Genomic DNA, 22,679 nt, shown 5'->3' on the forward strand with positions numbered 1-22,679 from the left:
ATTATGACCGTTAATGTCGAAAAATGGATTCAGGTTAGAGTCGGTCGCGGTTCGATCTATGACTCGACTCGATGATTGCACAATGGCCAAACGGTGGTGAAATCTCTAGCTTGCCGTCCTTGTCTAAAAAAAATAGTTTCCGATTGCTAGTCACAAAGAGAGAGCTAGAGGGGCATATTTTTGTCTCTCGAGAGTTCTATAGAGACGGTGAGAGAGAGAGAAAGAGAGAGAGAGATAGAGTTTTGTTAAATTGAGAGAAACTTATTTATAAATGGTGAAAATATAGATATTTATAGGTGTTCATAGAGATTCGGGTCGGATCGACCCGTTCCAAGAATTTGACTAGCCGTGCGTGTACCGGAGGCCCATGCGAGTTGTGGGAGGTCCTCGGAACGAAGAGAGCCGGATGCGCCGGCGGGAGGGGGCCGGGGCCAGCGCGCGGGAAAGAGGCTGCCGTCCCGTGGGTCTTGGGGGCCGGCCAGCGAAGGGGGGTGACGCTTCCCTCTGACCTTGGATTTTTAAAATTATACATGAGTTCGAAATTAATTAATTTTTTTTATTTATTTAAAGTCTAAAAAATCATGTAAATTTAATTAATTAAATTTAGACTAAATATCAACTAATTTATGAAGATAAATTTCATTTTGTGGACCTCAAAATTAAAAAAATATTAAGATTAGACTTCCTACTTAAAAAATATCTAAAAATATATTTTTATCTTTATTTCGGACAAAAATGTCATTCTGATCATATAACATCATATGACATCGTATGGCATCGTACGTCACGATTGTCAGAATGGTATTTTGTTCGAAATAGAGACAAAAGTTTATTTTTAGATATTTTTGAAGTAATAGATTTAATCTTGATATTTTATTAACTTTAAGTGTATTTAATGAAATTTCTCTTAATTATAAATATATAATAATTTTCTTAAAGTATATTCCTTTCGAATCGCAATTTTTTATTTTTTATTTTACCAGCATTCACTAATTATTGGATGTTAAAACCGTCATTAAATTTTTTTTGAAGAAGAAGAAGTAGGAAAAAAAAAACCAGAAATCCAGATCCATATTTCAAAAATCCGATTCCGATTTCCGGATAAAATAAAAGAAAAAAAAAATTGTTTCGGGTTCGTCGCTTCGCTGCAAGAGACCCGAAAACCCTAGCCTTTTATCCCACTCGCGATCTCTTCTATTGAATTTGCAGGTACTCTATCGTGCTTGAAGTAGAACTTTAATCTTTGTATTTGTATTCCTAGGGTATATACCCAAGTTTCATACTTTACTGTGTTTCGCTTTGTTCGTGCCTCAGTGTTTATAAATTTTTTTTCCTCTGAATTATTTTGACTTAGGTTCGATTAGACTATCTTCTCATTTTCCCCCCTCTCATATCTGTTCGTTGTTGCGAATTTCGTTGCAGTGTTATTCTTTAGGGGATGTTAATCTGTGGCACAGTTGTTAATATTTGACGCCTGAGTTTCCCGATGGACTCGCCGGAGCTAAGCCGGAGCTACACCAAATGGGACGCGGAGGACGGTTCGGATGCGAAGAGCGACAGAGCCGGAGACAATGGGGATTTGGAGGGGACGGAGAAGAGGAAGCACAGGTCAAGTAGGTCGAAAAAGTCCGGCGGCGGCGACGGAGACGATTCGGAAGGAAGACAGAGCAACGGAGAGAGAGGCGAGGGGCGGCGAAAATCCGGCGGCTCGGTCAGAGCCGACAGCGACGAGGACGACTACGAGCCGAGGAAAGAGGGTCGAGCGAAGAAGAAGCAAGAAGAGAGTAGCTTGGACAAGCTTAGTAGTTGGTACCGGGACGGAGAGGCCGAGAACAAGCAAGAGGCGACCGAGAGAAAGAAGCTTGAGGGGTCTTCTCGGAGCCGGAGCAAGAGCAAAGAAGAGATTTCGGTTGAAGGCGAGCTCGAGAAATCGGTGGATAGAGACTCGAAGTTATACTCGGATCGGAGGGACACGAGAAGCTCGAGACGGAGATGGGATGAAACGGAGGTCGGGAAGAAAGGAGAGGAGAGTAATTCGGAAAGAGCCGAGTCGAGAAGCGGAAAAGGCTCCGATTCTTCTAAGTACGAGAGTCCTCGAGCCAAGAGGAACGAAGTCGGTGAGAGTAGAAGTAGAGTATTCGATCATAGCAGCGAAAAGGGTATTAGCAGAGAAGAGAGGAAAGGCGACGGAGAGAGGAGTAAAAGCAAAGGAAGGTCCGACCCGGTCGAGGAAGACGAGAGGCCGATCAGAGAGAAACCCGAGAAGGAAAAGCAACAGAGAAGCTCTGGTCGAGAAGTTTCCGAGGCCAGAGAGAGGTCATTGCATCCGGATGAGGACGGGAATTCGGGGGTCAAAGAAAAGGGTGCGAGGCGGCAACACGATTCGGACTACGAAATGGATTACGAGAGAAGTTACAAGCGGAAGGAGATCGAGAAGGACGACCGATCGAAAGGCAGGGACGAGAGTTGGAGCGAGAGGAGTAGTAATAACAGGGACCGAGAAGGTTCCAAGGAGAGCTGGAAGAGAAGGCAGAGCGGCTCGAACGATAAGGAAACGAAGAACGAGGATGCTAGTTACGATCGCGGCAGAGACTGGGAGATTCCGAGACATGCCCGCGAAAGAGGCGACAACGAAAGGCAACACGGTCGGCCTGGCAATAGGAAAGACGGAAACAGAGGCGAGGCGGTGAAGACGTCCTCGAACTTCGGAATCTCGAACGAGAACTACGACGTGATCGAGATCCAAACCAAGCCTTTGGACTACGGAAGAACCGACTCCGGATCCAGCTTCGCCAGAAAATTCGACGCGACCCAGCAATCCGATATGAAACCGGCATCGAACGACGAAGACTACTCGAATGCGCAAGACGACAAACCTCGGAGGCCCGATGAAGACTCGAAAGAGAGGTACCCAGACGAAGGTAAAGGAAGAGGCCCAAAGCCGATCATGCCCGGCGGTCGCAATGCCGGTCTGAGCTCGAGCACCAATTCACAAGCCCCGTACGGAAGCCAAGAACCGAATTCCTTCAACAGAGGTTCAATGCAAGGAATGAAAGGGAATAGGGTCGGCAGAGGAGGAGGAGGAGGAGGAAGAGGCAGGCCTTCGGGCCGAGACGGTCAGCAAGTTCAGATTCCGCTTCCGATAATGGCATCGCCGTTTGGACCTCTCGGAATGCCGCCACCTGGACCGATGCAGTCGCTCAATCCCAGCATGTCGCCCGGGGGACCGGGCCCGCCAATGTCGCCAGGTGTCTTCATTCCGCCGTTCTCGCCGCCGGTCTGGGCGGGCGGCCGGGGAGTCGATCTGAACATGTTGGCGGTCCCGCCTGGCCCGAGGTTTCCCCCGAGCATCGCGTCTCCGGCGAACCCCGCGATGTATTTCAATCCGTCGGGTCCCGGGAGAGGCGGGCCGCTGAACATGTCCGGGCCCGGCTTCAACGCCTCGGGCCCGATGGGCCGTGGGAGCCCGGCCGATAAAGCTCCCGGCGGGTGGGTCCCGCAGAAGAGCAACGGGCCTCCCGGTAAAGCTCCTTCCAGAGGAGAGCAGAACGACTACTCTCAGAATTTCGTCGATACTGGTATGCGACCTCAGAACTTCATCAGAGAGTTGGAGCTCACAAACGTCGTGGAGGACTACCCGAAGCTTAGGGAGCTCATTCAGAAGAAGGACGAAATCGTGGCCAAGTCCGCTTCTCCTCCGATGTACTATCAGTGTGATCTCAAGGAGTTTGAGTTGTCCCCCGAATTCTTCGGGACAAAGTTTGACGTGATTCTTGTCGACCCCCCATGGGAGGAGTATGTTCACCGCGCTCCTGGTGTGGCTGATCACATGGAGTACTGGACATTTGAAGAAATAATGAATCTTAAGATTGAGGTAATTGGTTCTTGGTTTACTCGCTGTTGAATTTTGAGTAATGTGATATTATCCCGTGAATTTTCTCTGCAATACCATTGCAGACACATAATGCAACCTTATTTTGCGAGCTGATTAGACTATATGAATCGCTTATCTTATTACAGGCAATTGCAGACACGCCTTCATTTATTTTCCTCTGGGTGGGCGATGGTGTGGGGCTTGAGCAGGGTCGTCAATGTTTGAAGAAGGTTTTTGCCAAGGCCTTTTTAAAGCGATGACTTTGCACTTTTTTTTTTTCCCTATTATCCGTTACGAAATTGTGAATATTTTGTAATTCTGAAGTATTTATAACAACATGATGTAGTGGGGATTTCGGAGGTGTGAGGATATTTGTTGGGTTAAGACGAACAAGAATAACGCAACACCGGGGCTGCGACACGATTCCCATACTCTATTTCAGCACTCAAAGGTTTGTTATCAATATGATATTTCTCTCTCTCTCTTTCTTTTCCTCTGTTTGCAAGTGATATAGAAGATGAGAACGAAGGTATAAGTTTCCGTGGCAACTAGCTTATTTCTATTATACTTTTAATTTGACAAAGGAACACTGCTTGATGGGCATAAAAGGCACAGTTCGGCGGAGTACCGATGGGCATATTATCCACGCTAACATCGATACTGATGTAATAATTGCCGAGGAACCACCTTACGGTTAGTCTCTTCATTCACAGTGGGATTTTTAGTATCACTGCATTGGGAATATTGCAGTGTGTGCTTTAGTTGCTCCTTTCTTAGATACCAATCATCTTTGCCCCTAAGCGCATGAAACATATGTTAAAAGGAAAATCTTTATCCTAAGAACTCTGAGAAACTGGTCTGGTTTAGTACCTGAGGCGCTGGGAAGGGCAAACTAGTCTTTTGTTGTTTATTCAGATATTTCCTTGTTAATGAAAGGATTTGGTTAATGTTAGAATTATTGTACTTCGGAGAGACAGAGAATGGTTCCCTAAATTTGCCCTAATCCATGTAATTTTGTAGGTTCAACCCAAAAGCCGGAGGACATGTATAGGATAATTGAGCATTTTGCCCTAGGCCGCAGGAGACTCGAGCTCTTTGGTGAGGATCACAATATCCGGTCTGGTTGGCTCACTGTCGGCAAAGACCTTTCTTCGTCGAATTTCAAGTCCGAGGTAATATAACTGTGCATATCTCTAGGAGGGTAAATGTCATTCATATTCACTACTCACCAAAAAAGTACAACACACATACATATCAAATGGGAATGTAAGTAAGAAAACAGAAAGAAAAAAAAAAGTTACAAAATAGCCATTTGAAACGAATCGGTTAGCAAATTATCCATGAATTTTAGATTTAAACAAAATAATCAAAATTACATCTTGTAAAAAAAATCATTCGGTATAAATATTGTCACCTGTGTATAAGCAATTTAGATCACTGTATTCAAACCTGCTGCGTGAACATTTTTGTAAAATTTGATTATTTTACTAATTTGGCAAACCTCGACTACATTTTGCAAATTCATTTTAGTTTAATTTGGTTATTAAGCTAAATCAACATGTATAGCATTTATTAGAATGTCTATTTTGGCAAACTAGCTTGCAAAACACATTGGAGCTGGACACTTTTTTTTTTAATTGCTAGAAACTAAATTCTTTTTTTTTTTTTTGTCACTCTAATCCCTCCAGGCATACACGAGGAGCTTCGGCGACAAAGACGGGAAAGTCTGGCAAGGCGGCGGGGGCCGGAATCCGCCGCCCGAGGCTCCACATTTGGTGGTTACGACTCCGGAGATCGAGTCTCTCCGCCCCAAATCGCCCATGAAAAACCAGCAGCAACAGGCCTCAGCCACCGCCAGCTCGTCCAACAACAGACGAGCCGCCGCAAATTCCCCGCAGAACCCGAACGTGCTGGGCCCGCCCCCGGCCCAGGAAGCCACTTCCAACATCGCCTCTTCTTCTTCTTCTTCGTGGGTCCCACCTCCGATGGAGATTTTCAAGGCCCGAGAGGCGAATAGTATTCCTCCTCCGGAAGATGTGTACGCATTCGGCGCCAGACCCAGTGGCGGCGAGTTCTTAGATTTCGAGCAGAGACAGATTAATTTATTGTAATAATGTACTCTGTTTACGAATAATGTGCCGGAATGTATCTTCTAATTTATTTATTTTTCCCACCATTTAAAAAAAAAATCAAAATTTCCATTCCTCGACGTTTCAAAACAAAAAATAAAATAAAATGGAACTTATCTTATTTAACGAATAATGAGAGAAGAATGTTTTTGCAAACTCTACCGCTCTAACTTAATCCCTCGAAAACAGATAAGACAGCTCATCTTAGATCTGCTTTTACATCTCTATTAGCTCGTGGTTCAGTGGCTGCCCAGAAACAAAACGGAAAAAAAAATTACAAAGCTCTTTCGATCCGAGTCTCAACTTGCATTTTCCTAGGCAGTGGTAGAAGCCGAAGCTTTGCTCGATGACGATGCGTCATCTTCAAAAGAAAAAGAAAAAAGACAATGGCGGTCATATTCAGGCGTTATTGTAATTCGTCGTGTTTCCGTGAATGGATCGGAATCGGAGACTAACCTCCTCGAGGGTTAGATTGGGCTTCGAGCGGGCTTTCGGTCGAGGTAGAACCTTCACTCGATCTATCTGCAAAGACACAATGGCGGATCGTGTTAGGTTTCAGGATCAAACTTGATCAGTGATCGTGCTTCAATGGACCGAGGGACAAGACTGACCTTGAAGCTTGGCTTCTTGGGCTTCGAGCGGGATTTCTGACTGAAGAGACGTTTGTTGTTGTGGTTGGGAAGCCGATGCTTTTAGTTGCTCCTCAGTAACTTTCAATAGCTCCTCGGATGTGTAAGCTCCTTCGGATGATGAAGCACCATCTAAAAAAAAAAAAAAAAAAAAAAAAGATAGTTTCAAATCTCTTTGCAGACCCGAATGAAAAAGACTGAATCTTGATCAGCTCAAATGGCAGTTTTTTCTGTTATGCTCTATATACTAAAAATTAGAATTAGGTTTTTCAGGCAAATAGTCTCTGAATTCATAATTATTTTGTGAATGGCATTTTAGTCTGCAAATTAATTTTCTTAGCGCAATGCACCTGAAACAATTTATTTTCTAGCGTTTTAGTCCTTTTCATAAAAATAAAAAATAAAAATATCCAACTTTTTTTTTTCAATGAAATTTTCCTGAGATTTTTCATGCAAAATGTACTTAATCCATGGACAGAGAGACAAGACTAGCCTTGAAGGTTGGCTTGGGCTTCCAGCGGGCTTTCTAACTGAACAGACGTTTGTTCTTGTTGTGGTTGGGAAGCCGATGCTTTTAGTTGCTCCTCGGTGACTTTCAATAGCTCCTCGGAGGTGTAAGCTCCTTCGGATGACGAAATACCATCTAGGAAAAAAAAAAAAAAGATTGTTTCAGATCTCTATGCAGACCCGAATGAAAAAGACTAAACCTTGAATTGATCAGCTGAAATGGCAGTTCTTTTTCTGTTATGTTGTATACACTAAAATATAGATTTTAGGTTTTTCAGCGCAAATAGTCTCTGAATAGCAATCAGTAAGTGAGTGGCATTTTAGCTTGCAAGTTAATTTTCACTGATTTGTAGTGTTTTAGTCGGCTTTCATAAACAAGAATATAAAAAATTTGTTTTTTATGAAATTTTCCCCTACGGAATTTAAATCACATTATCCAACTTAAATGACTTGTTAGTTATATACAAAAGAACTGATTCAATTATAATCTAACTAAAACACTATATAAAAGTTGGTTGTTAAAGTTTTTATTTTATTTTTTATAATACTACTTAAGTTATATTCAAATTAATTTAATTTTTTAATATATTTTAAGCTACATGCTTTTATGAAAGAGACTACAATGCTACAAATCAGTATTTTGAGACATCTTGCTCATAAAATTGGTTTAAAGATAAAAATACCATTCAGAATTGTTCAGGGGCTATTTGTACTCTAAACCCTAGATTTTTATGAAGTTTATATGACTCACTTGGATCAGCGGCGATCTTGGTTTCCTGATTTACGGAAACCGGTGAAGTGGTTGGAGTAGCGGTGGTTTTGTTAAAGTTTTGTGCTGTCGGGGTAGAACTCGATATCTCATCCAAACCTATCTCCTTTTCAAGGGTACTCTTAAACTCCCTAGACACTTCCTACACGTAAATATATATAAAAACCGATGAGCCATCTCAAAAAACAAGTGAAAGTTACAAAAACTCAAAATTATCCAAATGGTATCTTTGGTTTACCTGAAGCTCTCTGATGGTGGGTTGAAAAGCACGCAGCGTCTTTCCTAGACTTCGAGCAACCTGGGGTCACCAATGCGAAAATTTAACACATATCGGAAAAAACAGAAATTTGATCACGTTTCATAGATTATCTAGACTCTAATCTATCTTAAATGTCAAACAGCTATATCTTAAAAAACATTATCACTCTGACAAAGTTTAGAGTGTAATAACTCATGACCTTATATCTTTTTCAATGAGGAATCCAAAACATTTTCTCACAAGGGCAATGCTCCGATTAAGCGCTCGGTAAACCATGAAAACCCACTAATCCTCTCATTTCCAAAAACCCTCCATAAAGTTTCAGACTTCATTCAGAACTTTATTTTTAAAAATTCATAACATTTTCCGATTACTTACTTAAAAGCAAATGCAGTAACATTTGTCCCCGAATTCACTCTTCCTTCTCTTAAACACACACACACACACACGGACAATACTAAAAAGTTTTGCAGATTCAAAGATACGATCAGTAATAGCACAAAAATAAGACTAAACTAACCTCGGCGAGACCTTTGGGACCAAAAACCAGCAAAGCAACAACACCAATCACCAAAGCCTCAGGAGCTCCGACCCCAAATAGAGAAGCATAAGCCACTCTGTCTCTACATCTTTTCCTCTCTGCATAACACACCAAAAAAAAAGAAGCTAAAAAGACACGAGTTTTGGCGATTTAGAGTAGAAGCAGAGAAACCCAAGTGAGAAAAAGTACCAAATTTTGAGGATCTCCAAGAGACAGAGAGACCCAGATGCTTCAAGCCACTCCACGGCGAGAAATGAGCGGCGAGTCCCTTTGGAGGGAGGAGCAAAGCACAAAGGTTGAGTCTTGAGGTTTTGGAGTGAAGATTTAGGGAAGGGGAGAGATTGTTGAAGATCGTTGGCCTGGTTATGGCGGTCGACGATGAGCAAATACATGTGGGAGCTCTAATCGCCGAGGAAGCCATGACCATGACTTTGGTCGTCTGTAGATTTTTCAGACGCTTTGAGCCATGTGTTTTTCATTTTTGTTTGGCTTTGGAGATAATTCTATTTTATTTTATATTTTCAGAAAATTAGAAAAATAGTTAATTTAAACGTTTGACTTTACTAAATAACTAATGTTTAGTAAATTTTAATTAAATATCCACTTTCAGACGTAAATCTTAGATAAGTAGTCAACGTTTGTTATATGAAAGTGACTATTTACCTAATATATACGTCTTAAGTGATTATTTACCTCAGATTTATCAAACGTTGGCTATTTAGTAATGTCAAACGTTGGATCCATAAAAACATTAAAATGTCCATTAGATATATAGTCATATTTACAGTTCTACATTGTTATTTAGCCAACGTTTCGTAAATCTTAAGTAAATAGTTACGTCTATGTATTTACACGTGTAAATTAATGTAAATATCCAGAGTCGGCCCTGGGCTAAGGCGGGCTAGGCCCAGGACTAGGGTCCCATATGTGGATGGGCCCCAAATATTTACACTTTTTGCCTATTTTTAAAAAAATTTACATTTTTTACCCTAAAAATTTACACTTTTGGCCTATTTTTTAAAAAATTTAGATTTTTTACCTTGAAAATTTAAATTTTTATTAGTATTTTAGGGCCCCAAAATATTGAATCGCCTAGGGTCCCCGGTGAGTTTGGGCCGGCCTTGTAAATATCCCACTATTTTATTTCAATAAAAGGGCAAAACCAGGAATATCATGTCATCTTTATGGTTATTTACCTAATATTTATGAAAATATTAATTATATAGTAATCCCAATTGTTTTAGTTGGCTAGTTAACCGAGTGAAAAAAAAAAAAAAAAAAAAAAAGTTTCTATTTGTGTTGTGGAAACAAGTATTTCTTCTATTATACACCATAATATCACACATATCGAAAGAAATATAATCTCTTACACACATACGCACGACATTTAATAATAATAACATTTGTTATCTCAAACATTTAACATTCCTAAACAAACAAGAAACCAAAAAAATGTCAAGTGGTTCAGCCTCTCTACTCTCATTATGAAGGTCATGGTCGAATCTTGACAAACGCAATGATTTATTTTTCACTTATTGCACTCGCGTCCTCGCACACCGAAGGACTTCTCGCTCGCACGTGAGCTTAGGCCACCCAAAACCTGTTTTGCTATCCCAACTTCACTCTCTCACTACTTTGTAGACTAAATCTGACCAAGCCCCACAAAATAATTCAAAACACACACACACAACTCTAAAACTTTATAAATAACCCTCTATCCAATCTATTTGTTTTTGGATAAATTCTCTCCCACTTGGAGAAACTCTCTCAAATTGCTCTATCAGTTATCTCTCTTGACTCTTCTCCCGCAAACACATTTGAGACCAAATTTTTTTCTCTAAAATACGAGAATAAATATTCACCCTCTCTCTCTCTCTCTTATACACTTTCCCTCACAAAAAAAATTAAATCAATCCAAATTACATTATCTCTCTAAAAGTGTCAAAGAACTTGAGAATTTAAGAGGAATATTCCAACACCATACTCAAATATCTCATTAGAATTTTAAATTAAGGTACGTTTTGGATTAAGGCCCCAAAGTATTCTCCATCTCTCTACTTCAAAAGAAGTTGATATATGAATAATCACTGCCGGCCCTGGGCTAAGGCAGGCTAGGCCCAGGCCTAGGGCCCCATATGTGGATGGGTCCCCAAAAATTTACATTTTTTTGCCTATTTTAAGAAAATTTACATTTTTTACCCTACAAATTTACACTTTTAGCCCATTTTCTAAAACATTTACATTTTTACCCTGAAAATTTAAATTTTTATTAGTATTATAGAGCCCCAAAATATTGAATCGCCTAGAACCCCGGTGAGTTTGGGCCGGCCCTGTGAATAATTGACTATATATTAATATACAAATTGAAGTCGAGGAGTGGCCTATGCCTAATTTCACGCTAAAAATGTCCAATTCCCAACAAAAGCAATAGCCCACATGAATAAAACAGAAATGGGCTTTAGATGGGCCAGATCAACGCAGAACCACGCTCTCAAGCCCAGTAAACAAAGTCACCATCAAGCATTATGTTTGAGATAAACGATCTTGTGATAATGATGGTGACCTCTGATGGGCCTATTTAATAATTAACTATTTCAAATTGAAAAAAATTAAAAAAAAAATCAAAGAATAGAAGAAAAAACATTAGAATGGCATGCAGCTGTGATCCTCTGCCATTTATCCTCAGAGGATGAAAATATGCAGGATCATTAAAAACTTGAAAACAATTTTTTTTTTGTATAATTGATAATAAGAATATTAATAAATAGAAAAATTATTTATTTCATAGGATATAAATTAAAAGCTTTTAGATGAACTCCCACCTACTTTATATATAGATTGAACATGTGGTGTGCTGGTTTAGCTTTAGGCTTGTAGGCCCATAAACCCAACACCCAAAGCCATCTCTTTAGGTTTGTTTGTGAAATATCCAGTGGTTGCACCTCTTTGTGGACCCCACCACATATATATATATATATATATTTATTATCATATATAATTATTTCCCTATGGTTATTACTTTATGTTTTTTTTTTTTTAGAGAATGACCTTGGCGGTTACTTGTGACTCGCAATGTTGAAGAATTGATCATTCCTAACTTCCTATACACAAAATCAAAATAAAGGTAGCCAAAAAAAAAGTGATTTTATCATAATTCTGAACTTTAGGAGCCCATCATTCAGTGAAACGTCTATGTAAAGTTGAAATAAAAAAGTTATCTAGACTGTGAAAGATGATATTCAAGTATGTGGAATGATTGTTTCACTTTTTTTTTTTTTTTTTTTTTGTAAGCGCTATTTTTGGAGTAACAAAAATCATTTTTGAATAGGAGAACATTTTTGCAGGTGAGCAAATTCAGATAGTTGCCACAATTCAATGCTATGACCAACATGGAACAAATTTCTTTATATGCTCATTAAACTAGGCATTATTTTCAGAGCTGTATTTTGCAGATCCCATGTACTCTCGTGCATTAATAATTTCTCATCTGGATAACATTATTTTTAGGTACAGCATTTATTTGTAATTTTTACTTGAATCACTTCACACCCACCTGTTTTCATTATCGACACTAATCCCAATAAAAAAGAGAAAATGTTTTATGACATTTTTTGTTTTTATATATACAAACAGATTCTGGTTCACATGTTAACATATCATTAGAGAAAATTATATGGACTAAGGGCTAATGCATACACCGAATTCAGTTAATTTTCACATCAAATTTGGTGTAATTTTTAAACCAATATTTTTCACCAATAGTATTACTCGCTTATACTATATCTTATATTAAAGAAAATATTCTAATAATATGATTTTTATTAGGCTTTTTTAATGTGCTAACTAATTTAGTCTAGTGTTGATATCACACATACTTCGACAAATAGGTCCTAGATTCCAACTTATTGGGCTGTAAAAATGTATGTCCCTTAAGATTTATCTTAAATTATGTAATCTTGGCCAATACGTGCCACATGCGCTTTGCACTGCTAATATATTATGTAATCTTGGTCAATTGTGTCAATTCTAAAAAAAATAGGCTTTTTAATCTAAGATGCTTTTATATCAAGTCTCTTAATTTTATTATTTATTTACAATATCTAATTACATATATAAAAATATAATTTTATTTTATTTATGAATTATGTGTAAGATATAGTATAAATCAACAATAATTAATTAAATAAAAATGTAATTAAAAAAGTGAAAAATTAATAAATTTCATTACATAGATAATACAACATTTTGTAGAGAATAAATAAATAAAAAACCATTAAAAAAACTTAAATATGAAATTATTAATTAAGTTCATTACATAAATAATACAACATTTTTTTAGTTATTAGCTTAATTTAAGTAGTATTGAAAAAATTAATTTGGATTGTAAACAAAGCTCGAAACAGTTAAAAACATATTTATTAAACTTGGATGAATTAAAATATGTACTTTGAATTAAAGATCATGAATTAATTAGATTAAAATAATGCTTAAATATTTTATATAATCTTTACATCAAATGAACATTGTTACACTAAATTTTGTGCAACACTATGTTTTAGAGTCTTATAGTTTTAACCACTTGAGAGTTTTACTCTATTTATAAAGTTTAGTGCAATGCCATTGGAGATGCTCTAACTTATGTTAGAATTATAAAGTATCTAATGTTTCAAAATTTTAATAAAATAGTTAATTTGATGACATGGTAATTATTTCGAAAATTGTATTCATATTCCTCCATTTTATTTTTCCATTTGATATTAACCCCTCAACTTTATAAGCTGATAATTAAACAGATATTAGCATTCAAAATTATGGAGTTCTAAGAGTTTTTGTTGTTAATTGGTTAGATTTGCTTTCTTATAATAATTATTTTCTTCGGGTTTTTGAAATTCGGGAGGTCAAATAACTAGTTTGTTTTAGTTATTTTTTAATTTTGAATTTGTAATTAATAACGATTTCTATATAACTTATCTCGTTAATTTTAGTTAATGGTTATTTTGCAATTTATACAAAACATTAGTACATTTCCGAAACTCAAATTTCAATTTAGTTAGTAAAATAGAGTAGTCTTCAATTAACCTATACTATCCATCTGTAATTGGTCATTTGGTATGTAAGTGATCACGGTTAATAACTGTGTAATTCAACAAATCCACTTTTTATCCTTATAATTGTAAAAGTTATAATAAAAAAAGTGACTTTTTCCAGAGGTTTAAAAGCTTATAAAGAGTTGATGAAAAGTGTCTTTAAAAATATGGAGAGATAGATAGAAGAGGAAAGGAAGGAGTGATGAAGCCAAGGAAGAAGAGGTTGAGATATCATTATCAGAAAGCAAAAGGAAAATTGGCTGAAAGAGAACCACCCGTGCAAATTTTTTTTAATTAAAAATTAGTTATAGTTGGAGATAATAAAAATAAAACTAAAAACAATTTTTTTTAAAAGAAAATAAATAAATAGATTAAGAGAGAGAGAAAGAGGTGTCACTGTCTCACGCACGAGGGGTGTGCACAAAAAACCATCAAATGGCACAAAGTGGACGTTGAATTGGATCTCTCTCTCTCTCTCTCTCTCTCTCTCTCTCTCTCTCTCTCTCACTTTCTGCGCACGTGCACAGCTTTCACTTAACTCTATTATAAAACACCGTAAGAGTATTTCGTTTGAGGTAACAAAAAGTTAATAGATTATACTCGGCATAAACTTTATAGTCCGTTTTGACGAAAACACCCTTCTAGTATAGTCGGCATAAATTTTATTTTCGTGACAGGTTTTTACTATTTACTCGAGACTCCGTTTGATATTTGATGTTTTTTTTTTACCATGTGCGTGGTTTACTTGTAGACTTGTAGTCTCTCTCTTTGCTCGTTGTTCTTGCTTATTTCCGTCATTCGACACGTAGCTGCGTATCATATTGGCTTCCATAATGTTTTTTAAGAGGCTTTCACGATGTTTGTAGAGATATTGACATTAATATTACTATTTAACTGTTATTTACAAATAATTAATTAAAATTACAAATTTGATAAATCTGTTACTAAATAAATGTAAAAAAATAGTAATATCCTTCATAAAACTTGTCATGAAATTCTTCAATTTCATGACAGAGTTTCATGACACATTTGTCACAAAATTAATTTTTCACGAAATTCTTCAATTTGGTGACACATTAATCACGAAAATATATCACAAAATTCTTCAATTTCGTAATAGATTTTATTAAAGGTATTACGGTCTTTTTACATTAATTCAGTAATAAATCTGTCAATTTTTCATTGTTGGTTGATTTTTGCTAAGTGTCAGTCAAATGGTATTCGCTAACGTTATCATATGAAATATCTAAATGATCATTCTATCTTTACCGACTTCCTTGCATTTACGATTTTAAATTTTACAAGCCGTACTCAAGTTGATTATATGGGGCCATGTGAAACTTTGGATTACATTTTCTTTGTAATATAATGGGAAAAAATCAAGAAGAATTTGTTGCAATTAACCAATTTTCAATTTTTTAAAAAAGTTCTAGTCAAAATTTTATTTTATTAAAAAAATAGCTTACCAAACCAAATTTAATTGATTAACTGGTTAGATTAATTTAATTTACTCAAGTCTGATGTACTATTTTTGAAGTAAATTAGATTAACCTAACCAGTTAATTAATTTACTTCAACTTGATGATTATTTTCTTAATGAAATAAAACTTTTGCTATTTTTTAAGAGGAAGGTAGATTATTGGGCTACTTACTTAATTGTTCCAAAAATCAATCTTTTTTTTTTATGATGTTGACTTTTTTCTCAATACTATTTATATAAAAGACAGAATTAAGATCCATGTTAAAACACGTTTATATTATTTTAATATTTTTATTTGCATTTCTTTTAGATGTTAGGTAATTTTGTAAAAATTGAAGTAATATTATATAGAAATTTGAATGAAATAAATTTGACTTGAAAAATAAAAAAATGTATAATGAAATAGAATATATATTCAAATTTAGAGATAAAATACAAAATAAATAGAATGATTACATAAGAGATTGAAGAAGAAAAAAAAAAGAGATCCCATCATTATAAATAATGAGATAGGGAAATCCCAATGAAAAATGAGAGTTAATGAGAATTCAGCAATTATTTTCTACAGTTTTGTGAGTAATATTTTTCGCAAAATGTGATATGAGACTGTGGGATCTAATATTATACAAAAATCCAGGGGATCATTTTTCCATTTTTGATCCCAAAGTGGCTCCGACCCTGCCTATCATGTAGTGAGTTTTAGCCATGTCATTTAATGTTTTACACTATCTGCCAATGAATATTAATGCGCTTTGAAATTATTTGCTAACATTTTATCTTATTTCTGATAAATTTTAGACTTGAAATTATTTGTTATCATTTTATATTATTTGTTATCAATGAATATAAGTACACACAAGAAATAGATTCATGCATGTGAACACAACTCTCGGTTTTCGACCACCGCTCGAGCTCGAAAACTTCTTAATACGTCAAACGAATATCTAATTGCAAAAGTTACTATTGTATATAAGTTGATCGATGAGCTAGATGCATTCTATTACAATGTTCCACATCGATTGGGTAATTGAGCAATGTGCTCCTTATAAGTGTTTGGCTTCCCCTCCACTCTTGAGCTAGCTTTTGAGTGTGAGTTAGGCCCACACTTCTAATATGGTATCATAGCCAAACTCATTCTCGATGTTGGGTCACCCGTTTTTACAAACTTCGCGCATCAGTTGTTTAATCCTGAGCGTGAGGGGGTGTATCAGGAAATCCCACATCGACTGGGAATGTATCATTGTGCTCCTTATAAAGATCATAGGCTACTCCTCTTATTGCCAATTGGTTTTAAGATGGAACCCCGTGATACTTTAACATAGTATCAGAGCGGGGGTCCATCTCGATTGTGGGACCACCCGTGAATGTTCATTCTCACAAACTTCACGCTCCAATTATCCATATTGGGCGTGAGGGGGTGTATTAGAATTTTCCACATCGATTGTGTACTTGAACAATGTGCTTCTTATAAGTGTTTGACATCCATCTACTCTTTAACTAGCTTTTGAGTGTGACTTAGATACATACTTCTAATACATTCATTAGACTTTTTTATAGACGATATCAAACGAAAATATTCGACGCAAAAATAATTGAAAAAAAAACTTCAAATAAATAAAACTCGCACAAAATATATTCTATGATATATTGGACATTTTTGCCCGAAATATAAAAATAAGCTGAATCAACGTTAGAACATAACATACAATTTTTAATGTAAATCTCAAAAGAAAATTGCAAGGCTTTGTTAGATAAACGTAGTTTTCAGTTTTTATGCAAGTCGAAATGAAAGCGTTCGCAAAAACTACTATTGAATTATTAAAAGTTAAAACCAATCCATATCTACAAATGCAACGAATATCTTTCATTAGGTTTGGTTCCATCGAGTAAATTCCAATACGCTTTATTTGGCCGATAAATTTAAATCGCAGAACATTTACCGAAATTGTCTTTATCACAACTCACGTACGGTATGCTATTTTTTCGAGAGAGATGACAGAATCAAGATAATAATAATAAATCAAAGTACCTAAAGCTATAAGAAACAAACATCGACGGTCATAATTGGCTCATCACCAATTTACTTTTCTGCCCCTGTGGGACCCAGCTAAACAAATACTATCACGAGGGTCTCGCTTGAGGATTCATATTTCATATACATGGTACCCAAATACAGACCAATTTAATAATGAGAAAATACCAAAAAGAAAAATATAAAGTTAGGAACTTGATTTATTGCATGAGAACAAGAAGATCACGAGAATCTTACGCCACAGCTGGTTCATTAGTCTTCTTGGCATTAATAACCACTTATATTATAAATTTAAAATAGGGAAAAATATCACTCACTCTTTTATGGCATTTATGTAAATATGAACGAGCACGAGGGTAATTTTGGTATTTACATGAGTTAAAAACTTAGTTTATTTGCTTACCTTTTTTGACGGTTTACTAGTTAATTTTGGTATTATTAGTCGTTTGACTCCTCTATAAAATAAGCTAATTAAATTATATCATCAAGTGAAAAAAAGTTGTGGTAATTATGAAATTGTGAGAAATAATAATTGGTTTATTAAAAAAAAATAACAATAGTAGTTGGTGGGTCCTGATTATCCATGGGAGATGACACGGCAATATTTTCTTGCTAAATTGCAAAAAGTAAGACTTGTTGAGGAAAAAAAGAGAAATAAAAATAAAAAAGAAATAAAGAGAGAGGCTTTTAAATATTTATTTATTTATTTAGTATAGAAGAGCCTCTCAATTCAATATAGCTGGTTGGTTTCTTTCACATTTCACAATGCTCGTCTCTGTTCTCTATATATCTCTCAAAAAGGCCTTCTCAATTTTATATTAGGCAAAAGCAAATATCGCAGATTCATTTCATTTCACCTTTAACTCCGAGGAACATGCTCAGAGGATCTCGCCGGAGAATCGCCAGTTTTTCGGTTACTTAGTCGGAACTAACCATCTGCGTTGCCTTAGAAGCTGCGAGTCTGCGACTTTTGCTCATTTATTCGGATCACAATCGGAATCGGATTCCGAATCGGAATTGAGATCGGAATCCATGAGAAGCGTTAACAACAGCGTCGATACGATCAACGCCGCGGCGACAGCTATCGTCTCCGCCGAGGCTCGAGTTCAGCCAACCACTGTCTCTGTAATAACTATTTCTCGCTCTCTTTCAGTTCTTTGAATATCTATATCTGTGAATTGTCGAGATTTTGTGTTTCATTTGTGCGATTTTTTTTTTCTTTTCAAAAGTAGGATCTTTGACTTTCGTGCTCCTCTTTTGCCTGTATTCTTAGACACGGCTTTTGGTCATAAAATAGGTTCAGAAATCAAGTTATCTTTTTGGAGCATAAAAAGTTCAGTTATTGTTTGAGTTGATGATAGAGAAGGTGCAAACATTTGGGCGAGAATTCCCAGATTTAGCTAACTGTATCTATCTGTATAGGTTTTCTTCGGCTGTATTGTATTAAACAAAATATTTCAGTTTTTTCTTTTTATTTTTTTTCTTTTCTTTTCCCTTTTCTTCTCAAGCACGTATGCTTGATCAAGCATCAGGATAAAATTTTGCAACGGAATAGGCTTTTTATTATTATTTTTGGCTACGACAGAATAGGCTTAATTGAATAAAAGCTCTAATTCGAACTGAATGAGCTTGCTGTCATTCTTTTCCCGATTTGTGCTTGACTGCTGGTAGTAATGGTTCTTGGTTCTCATTTGAGTACTGTAAGTTGGATTTTTTTTTTTTAATTTATATATATATATATATATATATATATATATATATATATATATATATATATTCAGGGTACAAACAGTTAGAGGTACATGGGACTGCAAGTATAAAATTTATTCCTTATTTTCTGAACTTTCAGTCCTCTGGTCTACATATAAAAGTAGGAGTTTTCTTGTCTTTACTCAGGTATCCATTTAGTCTGTACAGATCCTCTCCCCCAATAAACCAAAGAGAAAAGGGCGAGATTAACACATGTTTGGAACTTGGTTTGAAGGGAATGTATTATAACTAGAAGAGCTAGAAAAACAGATTAAAAAAGAGACCTAAATGGTCATATGAAATGCCATCCTTTTAATCCTCCACCCTTATCCTGTCCCGGGGGACCGTAGCGATCATAGAGGTTGTGGTCCTTTTCTTTAGATGGGGTACCACAATAGTGACGGCCTACAAACACTTTAATTAGGAATATTCACTTTCAGTCTGAAAGACCATAATAAGTATTGAGCCCAATTTCACATGTCATGTTGGAAGGAGCAAGGGTACATGTGGTATACATCGATTGCGTATTAGGACCCGATACAACTGTGGAGATACTTAAGCTTGTTAGGAAATAGTGACCCGCCTTTATGTTCGCATGAAAACATCACATTATTTTCTGATGACAAAGTTTATGTCTTTCTTATGTTATCACTTTACAATTTAACTTCAGAACTCGTTTGTTTGATCGCTCACTTCGTTTTCTTAGGCGGTTTATGTCTGGCTCTTTAGAGTTTGATGGAACCTACACATGTCTTCTCTCTTCGATTAAAGGCAAAGTTTTTGCCTGTTTCTTAGCCTATGTCTTTTTTTTTCTAGCTATTACACTAAAATATCAGCTTCTGAACTCTGTTCCAGCTGGGAAGATAATCATAAGCCTGTTAAGTTATTTTAAAGTGTTCGCCTTAGCATACGTCTTTGTTTCAAGCCATCACACAAAAAAATCAGCTTTGAAACTCTGTTCTGCTGAGAGTATAACCATAAGGTTTCTTGTTTGTACATTATACTAGTTGAGACAGGTACTTATGATTTAAATTAGCGTACATCTCATTCATGGATATACATAAATGGTCCATAAAAGCTTTTTAGGCACTTATTTACGAACCTATTATAGTGTCTGTTGCAGATCAACGACTTGGTTATAATCTAGTCATTAACATTAAATTACATTTTCATTTCAATGTTTGCAGAAAAGAAGATGGGCAAGCTGTTGGAGCCTATACTGGTGTTTCGGATCACATAAAAGCAGCAAGCGAATTGGTCACGCGGTCCTCATTCCCGAACCGGCAACGACATCGGGATCTTCAGCCCCTGCTGCTGAAAACCATCCACCATCGGCGGCGATAGTCCTGCCCTTCATCGCTCCACCTTCTTCCCCTGCATCGTTCCTCCAATCAGACCCTCCTTCAGCCACCCATTCCCCGGCGGCGGGATTGTTGTCCCTCGCTCAGCTCTCCATCAATGCCTACTCTTCTGGCGGGCCCGCGTCGATGTTCACTATCGGCCCTTACGCGTACGAGACACAGCTAGTTTCTCCGCCCGTGTTTTCTACACTTACCACCGAGCCGAACACAGCTCCGTTCACTCCTCCGCCGGAATCCGTCCAACTCACCACTCCATCGTCCCCGGAAGTGCCGTTTGCTCAGCTGTTGAGCTCCTCGTTGGACCGGAGTCGTAGGAACGGCGGTGCCCACCAAAAGTTCTCGCTGACTCACTGCGAGTTTCAGCCTTACCAGCAGCCGTACTATGGAAGCCCGAGCGGGAATCTCATATCCCCCGGCTCGGTGGTCTCGAACTCCGGTACATCATCCCCGTTCCCTGATAAACAAAACCACCACCACCCTATTCTCGGGTTCCGTATGGGTGAAGCTTTTAACACTCGCAAGTGGGGTTCGAGATTGGGTTCCGGGTCCATGACCCCGGACGGTGTTGGGCTGGGCTCGAGGCTGGGTTCTGGGTCTTTGACCCCGGATGGGTACGGGCTGGGCTCGAGGCTGGGATCTGGGTGTATGACCCCGAACGGTCCAGGGCTTGGTTCCAGATTGGGGTCCGGATCTTTGACCCCCGACGGTTTGTTGGCCGTTCCCGGAGAGACTTTGGTCATAGAGACCCAGATATCCGAAGTGGCATCGCTCGCCAACTCAGAAAACGGGTGCCAAAACGACGGATCGGTGGTCGATCACAGGGTGTCGTTCGAGCTTACCGGCGAGGACGTCGCCCGTTGCCTGGCAAGCAAATCCGCGTTGTCTTTCGGTCGGGTCGAAGCAAAGCCTTTAGAGGATTTATATCCCACGAAGAAAGACATTGCAACGTTAAACGATAAAAACGACGCGTCCAACGATGGGACGTGCTCGGACGAGGCCTCTTCCAATGAAGTGGTGGAGAGTGTGAGTCGAGAAGCAGACGATCAGGGCTATCAGAAGCTACGGTCCATCACACTGGGGTCGGCTAAAGAATTCAACTTCGACAGTACGAAAGCGGACGTGTCGGTCAAACCGAGCGTTGGGTCTGAGTGGTGGGCTAATGAGAAAGTGGCTGCAAAGGAACCAAAGTCCGGAAATAGTTGGAGTTTCTTCCCGATTCTGCAACCCGGTGAAGTTAGTTGACACAAAGAAACCCAAGACTCTTATGAGGACCGCTTCGGAACAGCACTGCAACGGTAATACATATATATATATATAAAAAGAACTAACTTTTCCTTGTGTTGTAAATCTAGAGAGAGAATGTGCCTGCAATTTTGAGGATACAGCTCGGTAAATTGGGAGATTAATCGACCGTTCGAATGGTAAACTCCAGAGGTTAGAGCTGTCTCAATGTTTCGTGTCCAAGCACACCGCAAGAAAGAAAGATTAGTTTGTGTAGGATTGCTAGTGTGAGTAGCGATAGAGCATTCTTTATAATTCCTTTTTATGTCATACAAAATTGGTTAGACTTTGGACTGGTAATTTCCCTTCCCTGTAATGTGTAGACTACAAATACCAAAAAAAAAAAAAAAAACAAATAATAACATAAAATACATCTGAGAAATTATGGTATATTACATTTTCAAATGATGACACCTCATTTTTATATATATAGTGCAGTCATACAAAGAATGCAAAACAAAGAGTCTAACAGAATAGTAGTTACAAATAGATAAGTTTCTTGAAGTAATAATCCAAGCGGCCATGTGGTGAACACAAAGTCATGCCATGCATATTCGGCAACAATATATTAATATTTCTTCAATTCTTTTGGCTCAAAAGTCACCAAATGTTAACTCAAAACACTTGTAGACCATACTTCTTAGCTAACACTATTTATTAGTATCCTTCTATTCTTTTTTTTCTTTTTTTTATCAACTCCTACGTGTCCTTCAAAAAGTGTGTTCAAGTACGTGTAGAACATTCCCTTTTATTGAGCGTGGAATTTTGATCCTCTTCTCATGAATGTTATGACCACTTTAGCTCCAACTACCAGAAGCAAGTACAGTAAGCATATGCGATGCAATCCCTAGAGTCCAGTTCGTTTATATTCAGTGGGATTCAGTATTACTACAAATACTTTCAAATACTTTTAAATACGTAGGCCATGTAATTTGGGAAAAAGTGGCGATGAGGGTAATCATAGATTATTATAACAATAAT

The 22,679-nt window shown here is 37.5% G+C and overlaps 3 protein-coding genes across 3 annotated transcripts; 2 read left to right on the forward strand and 1 right to left on the reverse strand.

Moving 5' to 3' along the window:
* Positions 1-1,016: 1,016 nt before the first annotated feature.
* On the forward strand, positions 1,017-6,050 carry EMB1691 (Methyltransferase MT-A70 family protein). Its single transcript, XM_089604221.1, has 7 exons — positions 1,017-1,209; positions 1,423-3,874; positions 4,021-4,104; positions 4,221-4,325; positions 4,459-4,567; positions 4,895-5,046; positions 5,563-6,050. Exons 2-7 carry the CDS (start codon positions 1,487-1,489, stop codon positions 5,983-5,985), a joined length of 3,261 nt encoding a protein of 1,086 aa, XP_089460347.1. The 5' UTR covers positions 1,017-1,209; positions 1,423-1,486; the 3' UTR covers positions 5,986-6,050.
* On the reverse strand, positions 6,051-9,185 carry HCF106 (Bacterial sec-independent translocation protein mttA/Hcf106). The gene is made up of 8 exons (XM_089604222.1): positions 8,898-9,185; positions 8,688-8,806; positions 8,147-8,206; positions 7,891-8,050; positions 7,126-7,275; positions 6,615-6,764; positions 6,460-6,525; positions 6,051-6,364 (listed from the first exon to the last, which is right to left on the reverse strand). Exons 1-8 carry the CDS (start codon positions 9,133-9,135, stop codon positions 6,318-6,320), a joined length of 990 nt encoding a protein of 329 aa, XP_089460348.1. The 5' UTR covers positions 9,136-9,185; the 3' UTR covers positions 6,051-6,317.
* An 8,825-nt stretch (positions 9,186-18,010) lies between these two features.
* On the forward strand, positions 18,011-22,088 carry LOC149380156 (uncharacterized). Its single transcript, XM_089603087.1, has 2 exons — positions 18,011-18,432; positions 20,244-22,088. The coding sequence occupies exons 1-2, from the start codon at positions 18,340-18,342 to the stop codon at positions 21,657-21,659; spliced, it is 1,509 nt and encodes a 502-aa protein (XP_089459213.1). The 5' UTR covers positions 18,011-18,339; the 3' UTR covers positions 21,660-22,088.
* The last annotated feature ends 591 nt before the right edge of the window (positions 22,089-22,679 follow it).

This window comes from Urtica dioica, chromosome 12, assembly GCF_054948205.1.
Source record: "Urtica dioica subsp. dioica isolate 48M chromosome 12, U.dioica_male_clone48M_v1_H2, whole genome shotgun sequence".
Lineage (NCBI taxonomy): Eukaryota > Viridiplantae > Streptophyta > Magnoliopsida > Rosales > Urticaceae > Urtica > Urtica dioica.

Coding starts and splice junctions, on each gene's coding strand:
- EMB1691 (XM_089604221.1), top strand. CDS start 1,487: ATGGACTCGCCGGAGCTAAGCCGGAGCTACACCAAATGGGACGCGGAG. Junction 4,568..4,894: donor TGCCGAGGAACCACCTTACG/GTTAGTCTCTTC, acceptor GTAATTTTGTAG/GTTCAACCCAAAAGCCGGAG. Junction 5,047..5,562: donor CGTCGAATTTCAAGTCCGAG/GTAATATAACTG, acceptor TAATCCCTCCAG/GCATACACGAGGAGCTTCGG.
- HCF106 (XM_089604222.1), bottom strand. CDS start 9,135: ATGGTCATGGCTTCCTCGGCGATTAGAGCTCCCACATGTATTTGCTCA. Junction 8,807..8,897: donor TTGGAGATCCTCAAAATTTG/GTACTTTTTCTC, acceptor TGTGTTATGCAG/AGAGGAAAAGATGTAGAGAC. Junction 6,365..6,459: donor CCAATCTAACCCTCGAGGAG/GTTAGTCTCCGA, acceptor TTTCTTTTGAAG/ATGACGCATCGTCATCGAGC.
- LOC149380156 (XM_089603087.1), top strand. CDS start 18,340: ATGAGAAGCGTTAACAACAGCGTCGATACGATCAACGCCGCGGCGACA. Junction 18,433..20,243: donor TTCAGCCAACCACTGTCTCT/GTAATAACTATT, acceptor CAATGTTTGCAG/AAAAGAAGATGGGCAAGCTG.